Source organism: Pleuronectes platessa, chromosome 2 (genome assembly GCF_947347685.1).
Source record: "Pleuronectes platessa chromosome 2, fPlePla1.1, whole genome shotgun sequence".
Classification (NCBI taxonomy): domain Eukaryota; kingdom Metazoa; phylum Chordata; class Actinopteri; order Pleuronectiformes; family Pleuronectidae; genus Pleuronectes; species Pleuronectes platessa.
This window is the reverse complement of record NC_070627.1, coordinates 4,138,837-4,150,512: the sequence shown is the minus strand read 5'-3', so window position 1 is coordinate 4,150,512 and position 11,676 is coordinate 4,138,837. Positions and strand designations below refer to the sequence as shown.

Here is an 11,676-nt window from a genome sequence, read left to right as displayed (position 1 = left end):
TAGATCAACCGTGGAGATATTTGTTGGTTATTCTACAGATAACATGCTGCGGTGATTGGTTGGACTGAAGAGCAGCCTGTTGGTCCTCCATGGACAGCCTACACAACCAGAGTGAGGCAGCAAGGGGATAACAGAGGCAATGAAGTGAACTGGACTGACAGAGATGCAATGTAAATTAATCAAATTCAACAATAACTTCACAATTTTATTCCACCCAAAAGTTTCTAACGTTAAACAAAATGCAGAGCAGAGCCAACAAAGTACAAACACTGCATTCTAAATAGTCATCAATGTCTGCTTGTCATGGTTCAAGATCAGAAAAAAAAGAGGAAACAATAGAATGAAATGTGCAAATTCCACTGTCTAGAAAAGTTGCTTCAAACCAGAACCAACTTAATCCTGGAGATGATGAGCCGCAGCATGGGCAGCAGCAGCGGCCGCCATTTTTAGTCCCAAAAATTGTCACATCATCTGAACTGTTCACTGTCAGCTTGCTGTGACCTCTGACCTCATCTCAACCCTTCTTCTGCTGATCCTCTGGCATCATCACCATCACATCCCCCTGCATCACCACCTTGTCCTGTACCGAGCATGTCACCGCAATCAAGGCGAACGACATCTTGATCTTGACGACCTCGGCTTCGGCCAGCACCTCCTCGCCAATATACAGAGGCGCTGGGAAGCGGATCTCCTGGTGCAGGAAGACGCAGCCCGGGCCGGGCATTCTGGTGCCGAGCACAGCCGAGATCAGGCCATTGATGAGGACGCCGTGCACGATGGGCGCCTCGAAGGAGGTGGTCTTGGCGTAGGCCGGGTCAAGGTGGAGGGGGTTGCTGTCACCCGTCAGTACGGCGAACAGCTCCACATCCTGGGTGGAGAAGGCTTTGGTGAGGGAGGCGCGCTGGCCTATGTGGAGCAGCCTACAGGGTGGAGGAGCTGCTGCGATGGTCGAGAGACACAGCTGGGACTTGTTGAAGACGCCCCTCCATATGAAACTCATCTTGAACAGAACGATGCTTCTCCTGCGTCAGTCCAGCTGCAGCTCTCGGCTGTTTCCTGTCAGCGCCAGAAGATACGGAGACACCTGAAGACAGAATGTGTGAAACGCGTCAACCTGACAGAAATGTTTCCTCTCACATGCAGAGGTTCACCTCTGACCTCTGAAACCCAGCTGGGATCAAATAATGTGAACTTAACACTCCCAATTTTATTTTAAATGTCTCATGGTGTACGTATTGTATCTGCATCAAGAATTAATCAGTTTATATAAGCAGTTTTGGAATAATTGATGATGTCTGACCTGCAGCACTCTGAAGGCACAGGCCTGGTTCTGGTAGGATCCCAGCAGAGTCAGGGAGCTCCACAGCTTCACCAAACCCCTGAGAAAACACACAGAACCAATTCATCACATGTAGCAGGTGGTTTGAATCAGAAAGTGACTCAAGAGTGGAAACTTGTTCTGGTCCTGCGGCTGCGGACTGAAGCTCACCTGCTGTTAACACGTAGCAGAGCCGTGCGTTTGTCTTCATTGTACTTCAACACGTCAAAAGCTAAAGCGGCTCCCACCTAAACAACACATGAACATGCATGAAAACAAAACTGCCTCCACAGCTCACGGGGTCTGTGGCTCTGTGTGCTGGGGTACATTCGACTGTGTCAAAATGAGCACAGGTTCAGTTCCATTGCCGCTAAGCTGCGTTTGAACCGCTCAGCAAAGGTGTCTCTGAGAGCGGTGAATGCAGGCGTGTCTGAGGACTTCCCATCATGCACTGAGCCATGGGAATCATCAAGGAAATAACACCTGAAGACCTCCCAGCATCAGAGCACATCACATTTGTTCAGCTGTGGTGGGAATCAAACAGTCGGCCCGGACATAACAATGACCTCACCTCTCCGTACAGGCTCTTCAGGCCTGAGGTGATAAACTGCTTAAATTCAACAGCACTCAGTTTGGTAGACTCATCTTCCAGGACACTGAACAAACAGAGATATAGGATTTGTGAGAGATGGGCAGTAATCATGTATAAATGCTCTTTTAGAATATTTTAATATTTTGGAGCAGACAATAAGATACTAGATTTATTTATCACACTAAATGTTTACAGGGACTTACAGGCAGACATTCACGTAGTGGTATGGCGCGGCGTTCTTTAACACCACCCGTTGGTAAACACCGGATTCGTCCTTCTTGATGACGCCGCTCATGATATCACAGCATCGGTGACTCCGGCTCCCTCAGGTGATGAGCAGCAGGCCAATCAGCTGACGTCCAACTGGAACAGGAACAACTTACTGATTAAAAGAGATGTTTCTCAAGTTCAACGTGAAATTTGAATATAATAAGTCAAACGTGAACGTGTGTCTGAGGTAGATTGTGACTAAACCATTTCAAAACAACCGGATGTTATTTTGCACAAGCCTGAAAAGCTTGTTTTTAGTATGGATGTGTCTGATGGGTTAACACACCGACGAATCAGAGGTCAGCCCCACTATCTCCAAACGTCAATGCATTTTATCTGATGCACTTAAAAACTCAATACAGAGCATCACGTGTGCAAAAGTTTGGGAACTTTTGACTTCTTGACAGTGCTTCATCTCTGTCCATTAGACTTTAGTGACTCCTTCTCACAGACTAATCTCCAGTGGTCTTCATTAGTGTGCACCAGGGGCTGTAGTCACTTCTTCTCACTTTAAAACAGATGTTAGTGGTAAGAGTCAGTGTGATCTGTGTGACACATACATATATATATACACATTTATGTACACACAATGAAATGGAGCTGCTCCGAATCAACATAAACAACCAGAACGAAGCTTATATCTGCCTGGTTGAAAAGTCACTGTGTCACATGGTTGTAACCACCTGAAGCTAAACTAGCTAACAAGAGGTCAAAACGGAGCTAAGTGAAGTGGCTAACGAAGCTAGCTCGTAGCTGTTGGGATGTCCTCTAAACACAGCTAACAAGCTAGCAGCTTATGGCATTGAACATGAAGCTGCAGGATGTTTACTCACAGTCCAAGCTAACAAGCTAACAGCTAACAAGCCTGTTGTTGTGATGTTTAACGTGAAGCTGCAGGATGTTTACTCACAGTAAAAGCTAACAAGCTAACAAGCTATAAAGCTAACCAGCATGTTGTTGTGATGCTTAACGTGAAGCTGCAGGACGTTACTCACAGTAAAAGCTAACAAGCTAATAAGATAACAAGCCTGTTGTTGTGATGTTTAACATGAAACTGCAGGATGTTTACTCACAGTGAAAGCTAACAAGCTAACAGCTAACAAGCATGTTGTTGTGATGTTTAACATGAAACTGCAGGATGTTTACTCACAGTAAAAGCTAACAAGCTAACAGCTAACAAGCATGTTGTTGTGATGTTTAACGTGAAGCTGCAGGATGTTTACTCACAGTAAAAGCTAACAAGCTAACAGCTAACAAGCCTGTTGTTGTGATGTTTACATGAAGCTGCAGGATGTTTACTCACCAGCTTCACCAACAGTCAAAGCTAAAAACGTGGTTTCCACACCAGCTCCAGGGCAAAGCTCACCAGAGCGCATGCGTGCTCCTTGTGGTGCGTTCGCGTCTTCACGTTTTTAATTCCCCACTGATAACGTGTGAAGTTAAAGTGATGGTTCACCCCAAAAAGGGAAATTCTCTCTTTTTGTTCTCATCACTATACTGGTGGAGTGGGCGAAATTGGTTGAGTCCACAAAACACTTCTGGAGTTTCAGGGGTTAAACAGTGCTGCAGCCAAATCTAATACCATTGAAGTAAATGGTGACAGATTCTTCATATGTAACAAAACAACAGAAAAACAACAGAGAATGCCTGCATACTGCTCCAGTGGTGTCAAAGTGTCCGTAAGCGCCAACATTCAAATTCGAGTCGAAACGGCTTAATTTACACTAAGTTTTAAAGGTTCAGTGTGTAGAGTTTAGTGACATCTAGTGGTGAAGTGTCGTGTTGCAGCTGAACACCCCCTCACCTCACCCTCCCCTTCCAAAAATGACAGATAACAGGTAACCTTCAGATGTCATAAAAACTCAAAAGGTGTTTAGTTTGTCCAGTGAGGGCTACTGTAAAAAAAATGGCGGCCTCCGTACAGAGGACCCGCTCCCGATGTGAATATAAAGTATTTAAATATAAACGGCCCATTCTAGTGTAAAGAAAACAATAATTATTTTATATAAAATTTCTGCCATTAGATCCCTTTCAACTAAATCTTACACACTGAACCTTTAAAATTAAATGTTTAAGTTATCGCCGATGTCATCATGTCATGTGAACGTTGACGTCTCTTTAGAAATTACAGAAAACATATCTGATAAAAAATAATGAACTTTAGTGAACTTTTTAGATGAGGATGAGGATGAGGCAGGATTTATGACTCTATATGCAGCCAGCTCTCAGGAGGCGATCACAAGGATTTGGCTTCACTTTGGGGGGTTGTCAAGTCGTCCATCTTTATCTACAGTTGATGAATATATAGAAATATGTTATGTCATGAGAATGTAAATGATTTTTTTGCACACTTATTTCAATTTAAAAATGGCCTTTCAAGTCAGACCTGTCAGGATTAAAAACCTGTCCATGATTTGAGACACCAATTATTCGTCAGATTTCTTGTTAGAAGGTTGTTTTTATTGGGAGTTACACGACTCTCTTTGTTGAACATACTGCAGGTACAGTGCAAAATATTTATGGAAGAATATGCAAACATTTTGTTTCAAGCTTTGAAATTCTTCATGAAACTTTACGGCTCAGTTGCCACACAGAGAACTATCTTTCATTTTTCATGGCGAAACCTTTTACAAGTGCTAAAATTCTTAAATAATTATCACATTTTTATCGTTGATAAATTGACGTAAATATCAAATATTACACATAAATCGTGAATCCCATTCACCATTCGTAATGTCAATCTTAATGTGTTTTTATGAGATTAAATATGCAGCAGGAGATTTGAGACACAGACAGACATCTGTCACTCAGTGAAACAAGAGACAGAAATACAGTTTTATGAAAGAGGAATGTGCAGCGTCCTCACATGGAATGTTCTCACTCAGCATATAAATCTAAATTAGAAATAACATCCTGGTGCTGTGTGAAATCCAAAGTGGTTGAACACTTCAGGACTTCAGTCGGTGGCTTTTTTGTGCGTTGGTTTAGTTTCACAGATCTAAAGGCCGTCTTGGAAAAGTCTTACAATAAACTATACCAGTGCATCACCACCACAATCGTTACCTCCGTCACTAATCATCACCATCACTAATCTTCATCTTTACAATCACTATCTTCATCGTTGTCATTCATCATGAGGTCAGGGGTCATCGGAACGGTTCTATAGTTTTCTTCAGGATCGTTTTTTAGAGTCTTCTCCGTTGGCTTCATGCAGGAAGTCCATGACCAGCTTGGCAGACTTCCTGGGCCGCTCCAGCATCAGAGTGTGACCACAGTCGTCCAGCAGCTCCACCCGACAGCCCGGCTGTGCCGCCTGCAGCACCCCCGCCCCCGACACATCCAGCAACTGAGGGACACCAATTTATTAACAGCTTATTAACAGCCCGTCATATTTGTGGTTCATTATATTAATCTTTTCAATAACAGTGTGAGCAGCACAGCTCCATTGATGGCGATATGATAGTTAGTCTTCAAAGTAGGTAAAGAAACAATTTAGTCCCATTTAGGATGAACTTAATTAAAACAGAAAGAAATATACATTATAGTTTTAGAATTTAGCTCAAAACACACATCAACCTACGAACTGCTGACATGATTATAGACTATAAGAATGTTTTTTTAAATATGAAATTAAACTTTATTTTTTCTTCTTTGAATATTTGGCTTTATTTTCTTAAACTGTGTATTATTTCAATTACAGTAGGAATTGTCTTATCATTTTCTTCTGCTATGTAAAGCTGCATTCTGGTGTTTTAATATATTTGGTTTCTTAAGGACCATTATGATCAGTGTGATTCCATTACCCGGTCTTCCTTCCCCCATATGACCTGCAGGGGCGCTGTGATCCGATGCATGTTCTCCTGCAGTGAGTAACGAGACGTCTCCCCACAGATCTCCGTCAACACTGAAAACATAAAACTGTTAAGATGATGCCAGCACAGTGAAACACTTTGCTTTTCTTCATAGGGATCATTAACATCCACAAAGAGATCCTCACTCTTCAAATTGAGATGTTTTCATTTAATAAGGATTCGGCCAATTTTTTTATTCTACTCTCAGCTGCTGAAGGGCTTTTATTGTGAAGTACACGTAGATTGTAGACTGACCTTCTTTGAAGAAACTATTGTCAGGGATTCTGTTGTCCAGGAAACCTTTGAGGACCTGGTAAAACACACACACACACACACACACACACACACACACACACACACACACACACACACACACACACACACACACACACACACACACACACACACACACACACACAGAGACAACTTAAATGACCGCCCTGCAGTCACATGATTAGCTGGAGGAGCTCCTGAGTTATCCCATTCACAGGACCCAAAATGTATTTGGGTATTTCCCAAATACACCGGCAGCAGCAATAAACAGATGGAAGGAAGTTGTGTGAATCCTTGAAGTCTGAATGGTCCTGAGTCGGAGGCAGCCGGGTCCTGTACCTGTCGGTGGAGGTTGACTGGGGCGTGGATGCAGATTCGCAGCAGGTTCTTCACCTCCTGAATGGTGGTGGGGATCAGAGCGATGCCGTCCTCCTTCTGATTCGCCTCCCGCTCCTTCAGATGAGTGATGAACTCAGAGTCCTTTGGAGAATCCAGACCTGGAGCACAGAGAGGACGGGAAGAATAAGAGTCACGATTAATTCTGCCTCGTGAAACGCTCTCGGGTTTGAATCCCGGAGGAAGACAATTTACCTGACGGGCACATCAAGGTGACACTGGACAGGTGGGCGGGGTAACAGGCAGCGTACACACCAGCAACTTGTCCCCCCATCGAAATGCCGAGCAGGTGGAAGGGTCTTTTATCCAGACCGATACTCTGCACAAACTGCACAGACAGAGAAGTGATCCTTTAGACTCGGACACACAAACCGTTCATAAAGATGGACGACATGACAGCTCCCATGAAGTGAAGCCGAAGCATCTCAATCGCCCCCTAGTGGCTGGCTGCTGTATGGTCGTAAACACACCTGGTTTATTTCAGTGGATGGGACAAGGACCAAACTTAAACTTCAAACTACACAGCCGTGGTCCGCCTTAAAGCTGGTAGACCCAGAACTCGCTGGAGGGATTTCACAGTCCATACGGCCTGGTCGTCCATATCTACCTTTTTTTAATCAAGCGTTTTTTCGGACTGAAACTGTTGGACTTGAACCTCTACGTGTTTTGAACTGACCTGGTGGATTCGGGCGACCTGGCCCTGGCTGCTGTAGTCCTCCACGCTGGTGCGACTCGTCCCCCCGTGTCCCGGCATGTCCACACACACTATATGCAAATTTTTTGGGAAGAACTAGTCGGAAAACAAACACACAGAAGACAGACAGGAAGGAAATGTGAGTCCCAAAGCCAAACAATGTAGTCATTCCGGTTCTGAGCCTTTCAAACCAGAAGAGTGAGTTTGTATGGTAGTTTGTTACATGTTCTGATTTGGGACTTTAAACACATCGATCCTTCCTTCAGTTCCACTTTTATCCTTCTTCCTTTCTTCTGTACATTGGGTCTTTCTTTCTTTCCATCCTTCATGCTTTCCTTCACTCCTTCCTCGTCTCCTTTGGCTTTCCCCATCTCTCATTCCTTTCTTTCCTTCCTTCCATCCATCAATCTTTTCATCAGGAGTATACTTGCAGACCGCACTCATCATTCTTACTTTGTGTACATATGAGAAAAACAATGATTGTGTGTATGTGCTACCTTCAGGAAGGGCAGCCACATGTCCTTGTTGCCGGAGAAGCCATGCAGCATCAGCAGAGATGGTGTGGCGCCCCCTGGCGTACCGCGGCTGGAATAACAGAAGCGGTAACTTCCACTGTAAGAGTAGCTGACCACCAGCCCCAGTCTGCGACGTATAAACCTGCAGAGGATCACAGAAGAATCACTGGGAGGCCACGATGGTACAGAGCTGAGATGTTAAAGAGGACACAGAGCTGTGTAGAAAGCTGCTGTCCTCAAAAATCTAACTTCTGTCAACTCCATCAGGTGAAAGTCCAGCGCGAGTATCAAACAAAACCATTAACAAGCATTAGCCAGTTGAGGGTTCATCCTCTGGAGAGCAGGGTGTGGCCAGGAAATCTCTATATTCAAAATGACAATGTTAACGGATGAATGTTCCAGTTTCAGAATCAGAATCAGAATCAGAAAGTATTTATTGCCAGGTAGGTTTACACCTACAAGGAATTTGCTCTGGTTATTGGTGGAAACATAAAAACATAAAAACATGAAAACATAAAAACACAATAAATACAACACACAACACAATAAAAAGAAACAATATATATTTACTCACTATTTACTTCTTATTTATTCCCTTTTTCTAATATTTATACCAAGTAACATTTATTTAGACATAAACATATCTAAATAAAATATATATAATAGATAAAAGATATAAAAGTGAAGTAAAAAGTGAAATGCAAGATGCAAGACAGTGAACAGTGTCAGATAATAATATCTATTAACGACCTAATTTAAGCACTAAGCTTATGATGTCATGTTTTTTCTCTCTTGATCTTGAACTTTTGCTCAGTTTCAAATCTGCTGATAAAACTGTTATATGACAGTGACTCAGCACTCGTGTGTGTGTGTGTGTGTGTGTGTGTGTGTGTGTGTGTGTGTGTGTGTGTGTGTGTGTGTGTGCGTGTGTGTGTGTGAGTGTGTGTGTGAGTGTGTGTGTGATATTAAGATAAAGATATTCTGTGTCTCTCTACAACTTGGAACAAAGTCCAGTATTGGCTCAGATGAGGTCACATGTAAGTGTATTTTGGAGACATTGACTATACAGCTCAGCCACAGCTTGTTATTTACATCTGAATACACTATTATTTTTATTATTATACCACCCCCCCCCCCCCCCTGGCAAACTTAAACCACCATCCAGCCTGGAGAACAAACTTACATGAGCGAGAGATCTTCAACAGCCCAAATAACCACGAGATAACCTAGATAATCACTCCACATATAAATATACAATTTTAAAGTGACTTATGGACTTTGGCCGGTGTTTGTGCTGGACCCTTGCCCCCCGTCCCCCCCCTTACGGCACCCCTGGCTTTGTGTCTGTTTGTGTGTGTGTCTGTGTTTGTGTTTGTGTGTTTGTGTGTGTGTGTGTGTTTACCAGTTGTAGGCCTTCAGCATCGCTCCTGGCCAGAAGAGGAAGGTTATTAAAGTGAGGAAGGGGAGGAGCATTATACCTCCTGCTGGAATGATCATCTTAGCAACATTCAACTCCATCGCTGCACACGCCTGTAATAATAAATAAATAAAATACATTTTACAGGACGAACATGTGCACATGGGTGTTCATTCCAATGGATCCGGTTTAAAGGAAACACAGGCGTCAACTGAGCAAACAGGTTGGACAATATGTATAAACAGTTTATCTATATATATATATTATCTCAAGGCTCCTTACATAAAAAGAGAGTTTTCTGTATGTTTTAAACACTCAACGAATCTGTCACCATTGATTCTGCTGCAGCGCTGTTTACCCCTGAAACTCCAGAAGGGTTCTGTGAACTCAAACACTTCAACCACCGCTGCACCAGCACAGTGGATCATGAGTGAAGTTTCATTTTCGGCTGAACTTTCCTTTTAAAGGAACTTAAACAGAGAGAAGTGGGCTGAGTCAAATCTGGAGCAGAGTCCTTGGATCGAATCCTCACCAATAACTTGAGTGTATATAACAGAGTTAGTTGGTTCAAAATAACCAGATCAGAAACTGCAGGTCCCATAAAGACACTGAGTCAGTAAAGCTGCTGCTTTTAAACATTATCATCATCAAACATGATCTGATCTGACCTGTAAAAAGTACTGTACCTGTCAGAGTCCTCTTCACTGTCTGTCCTCACTTCAGTCCTCTTCACTGTCTGTCCTCACTTCAGTCCTCTTCTCTTCAGTCTTCACTTCAGTCCTCTTCACTGTCTGTCCTCACTTCAGTCCTCTTCACTTCAGTCCTCTTCACTGTCTGTCCTCACTTCAGTCCTCTTCGTGCTCTTTCACCCACTTTACCAAACGTCAGATCACACTTTCAAGTGCACTTAAAGGGGACGTGCAACGAAGGGGCTGTGCTGCGTTCAGGTACTGTTTTAAACAATGCACTGTTTGTGTGTGTGAACGAAAACTGCAATAACACACCACACGAGGGCGCCACCACCTCAGGCCAAATACTAAAGTGTGACTGAACTCAAATATTGAAGTGTGACTGACCTCAAATATTAAAGTGTGACTGACCTCAGCTGGATTCAGGTCCTCAGGTTTATTCTACTATATAATATTTGTGTATTATCATGACCTGTGTGATACAGTACAAGCAAGTGTATCTATTTCAACACAAATCTTTGCTCCAGAGATGACAAGAATAACCAATATGTTGTTCGACAGAAAATTATTTATTGCTTATGGGAAAATGATTTGATAAGTAGTTTGATAAAGTAGCTTTATAAAGCTGATATGCTAAAAAAAAACACAAAAGCATAGTAGTACAAGCTTCTATAATGTGAATATTTTCTGGTTTTAAAAGTTTTACCAAGACAGTAAACTCAACATCTTCATATTTCAATATATAATTTATATGTATCTACATTTTATGTAATAAAAAAATAATTTGAAACGGGGTTTACAAATAAAATGTTTTATTATTATTTGTATTATTATTGTTGTTTTCATTACTTGAAGATTGGTTTCAGGATTGATCATCTTTTTGAGGTTTACTGATTTGTTTCCTATTCTATGATACATTTTGAGCATGTGTGGATTTTCTTCTTGTCCATGTTTGGGTGAACTCGTAAATTTTATCACAAAACAATCAGTTAATTAATAAAGACAAAAATGAGTTAAATAGAGACAAAAACACAGAAGTAATTTCAGATATTAAAAACAACTTTGTAATAAAGAAGTATACACGATATAACGAAATAACCTAAAAGAACTCAGCTCTTAAAACCAGATTTCCAGTAAGTTTGAAGCCACATGTCGGAGGATGGAGGCCTGACACAGCTGTTACTGTATTTGAGTGATGATAATTCCAAATCAATTTTCAGTTAATCAAATTATTTGGACCCGTGTGATTCTGTGGCTGCCCCCTGGCTGGTTTCTGACGATGTTCTCCAGCAGTAAAGGAACATGTGTTACACTCAACAACACAAAGCTGGACTCATCACACTGATCACTTCCCTCAAAACACATTTTCTCACCCACTTTCTAATGGAATCCGACATAAACATCAGATTTTCTGTTAAATTGGAAACTGTCTCTAGCCTCAGAACGTTCTTTGTGTTCTTCTCACTGGTTGAAAGTGGTGATGTCTCCATACATGGGTATTTAGAGCTGTCTCCGTAAAATCAGCTGCCTGCTGCGGCCCTTCAATTACATCATGAGCGCATGAGGGTGAACTAAAGCCGTTACGACGTGGAACGATCAGATAAACAAATGAACTGAAACCCAGTGTGAAGCTCCATCAGGCCGCTTCCCGCAAACAAACC

The 11,676-nt window shown here is 42.3% G+C and overlaps 3 protein-coding genes across 5 annotated transcripts; all 3 read right to left on the bottom strand.

Moving 5' to 3' along the window:
* Nucleotides 1-179: 179 nt before the first annotated feature.
* On the bottom strand, nucleotides 180-1,000 carry LOC128455242 (hydroxyacyl-thioester dehydratase type 2, mitochondrial). The gene has a single exon (XM_053438928.1). The coding sequence runs from the start codon at nucleotides 998-1,000 to the stop codon at nucleotides 515-517; it is 486 nt and encodes a 161-aa protein (XP_053294903.1). The 3' UTR covers nucleotides 180-514.
* Nucleotides 947-3,601, bottom strand: rpp14 (ribonuclease P/MRP 14 subunit). Of its 3 annotated transcripts, none has more exons than XM_053438936.1 (6): nucleotides 3,484-3,601; nucleotides 2,114-2,273; nucleotides 1,890-1,974; nucleotides 1,490-1,566; nucleotides 1,301-1,379; nucleotides 947-1,084 (listed from the first exon to the last, which is right to left on the bottom strand). In XM_053438936.1, exons 2-6 carry the CDS (start codon nucleotides 2,203-2,205, stop codon nucleotides 1,028-1,030), a joined length of 390 nt encoding a protein of 129 aa, XP_053294911.1. In that variant the 5' UTR covers nucleotides 2,206-2,273; nucleotides 3,484-3,601; the 3' UTR covers nucleotides 947-1,027. The 3 variants fall into 3 exon arrangements, with proteins under 3 accessions (XP_053294911.1, XP_053294914.1, XP_053294918.1); XM_053438939.1 differs by having other exon boundaries at nucleotides 2,114-2,292; nucleotides 3,484-3,547; XM_053438943.1 differs by having other exon boundaries at nucleotides 3,408-3,526.
* Nucleotides 3,602-4,618: 1,017 nt separating this feature from the next.
* LOC128461750 (monoacylglycerol lipase abhd6-A) lies at nucleotides 4,619-10,228 on the bottom strand. The gene is made up of 9 exons (XM_053446847.1): nucleotides 10,013-10,228; nucleotides 9,312-9,439; nucleotides 7,892-8,051; nucleotides 7,377-7,490; nucleotides 6,896-7,028; nucleotides 6,644-6,801; nucleotides 6,287-6,341; nucleotides 5,984-6,084; nucleotides 4,619-5,526 (listed from the first exon to the last, which is right to left on the bottom strand). Exons 2-9 carry the CDS (start codon nucleotides 9,425-9,427, stop codon nucleotides 5,353-5,355), a joined length of 1,011 nt encoding a protein of 336 aa, XP_053302822.1. The 5' UTR covers nucleotides 9,428-9,439; nucleotides 10,013-10,228; the 3' UTR covers nucleotides 4,619-5,352.
* Between the last annotated feature and the right edge of the window lie 1,448 nt (nucleotides 10,229-11,676).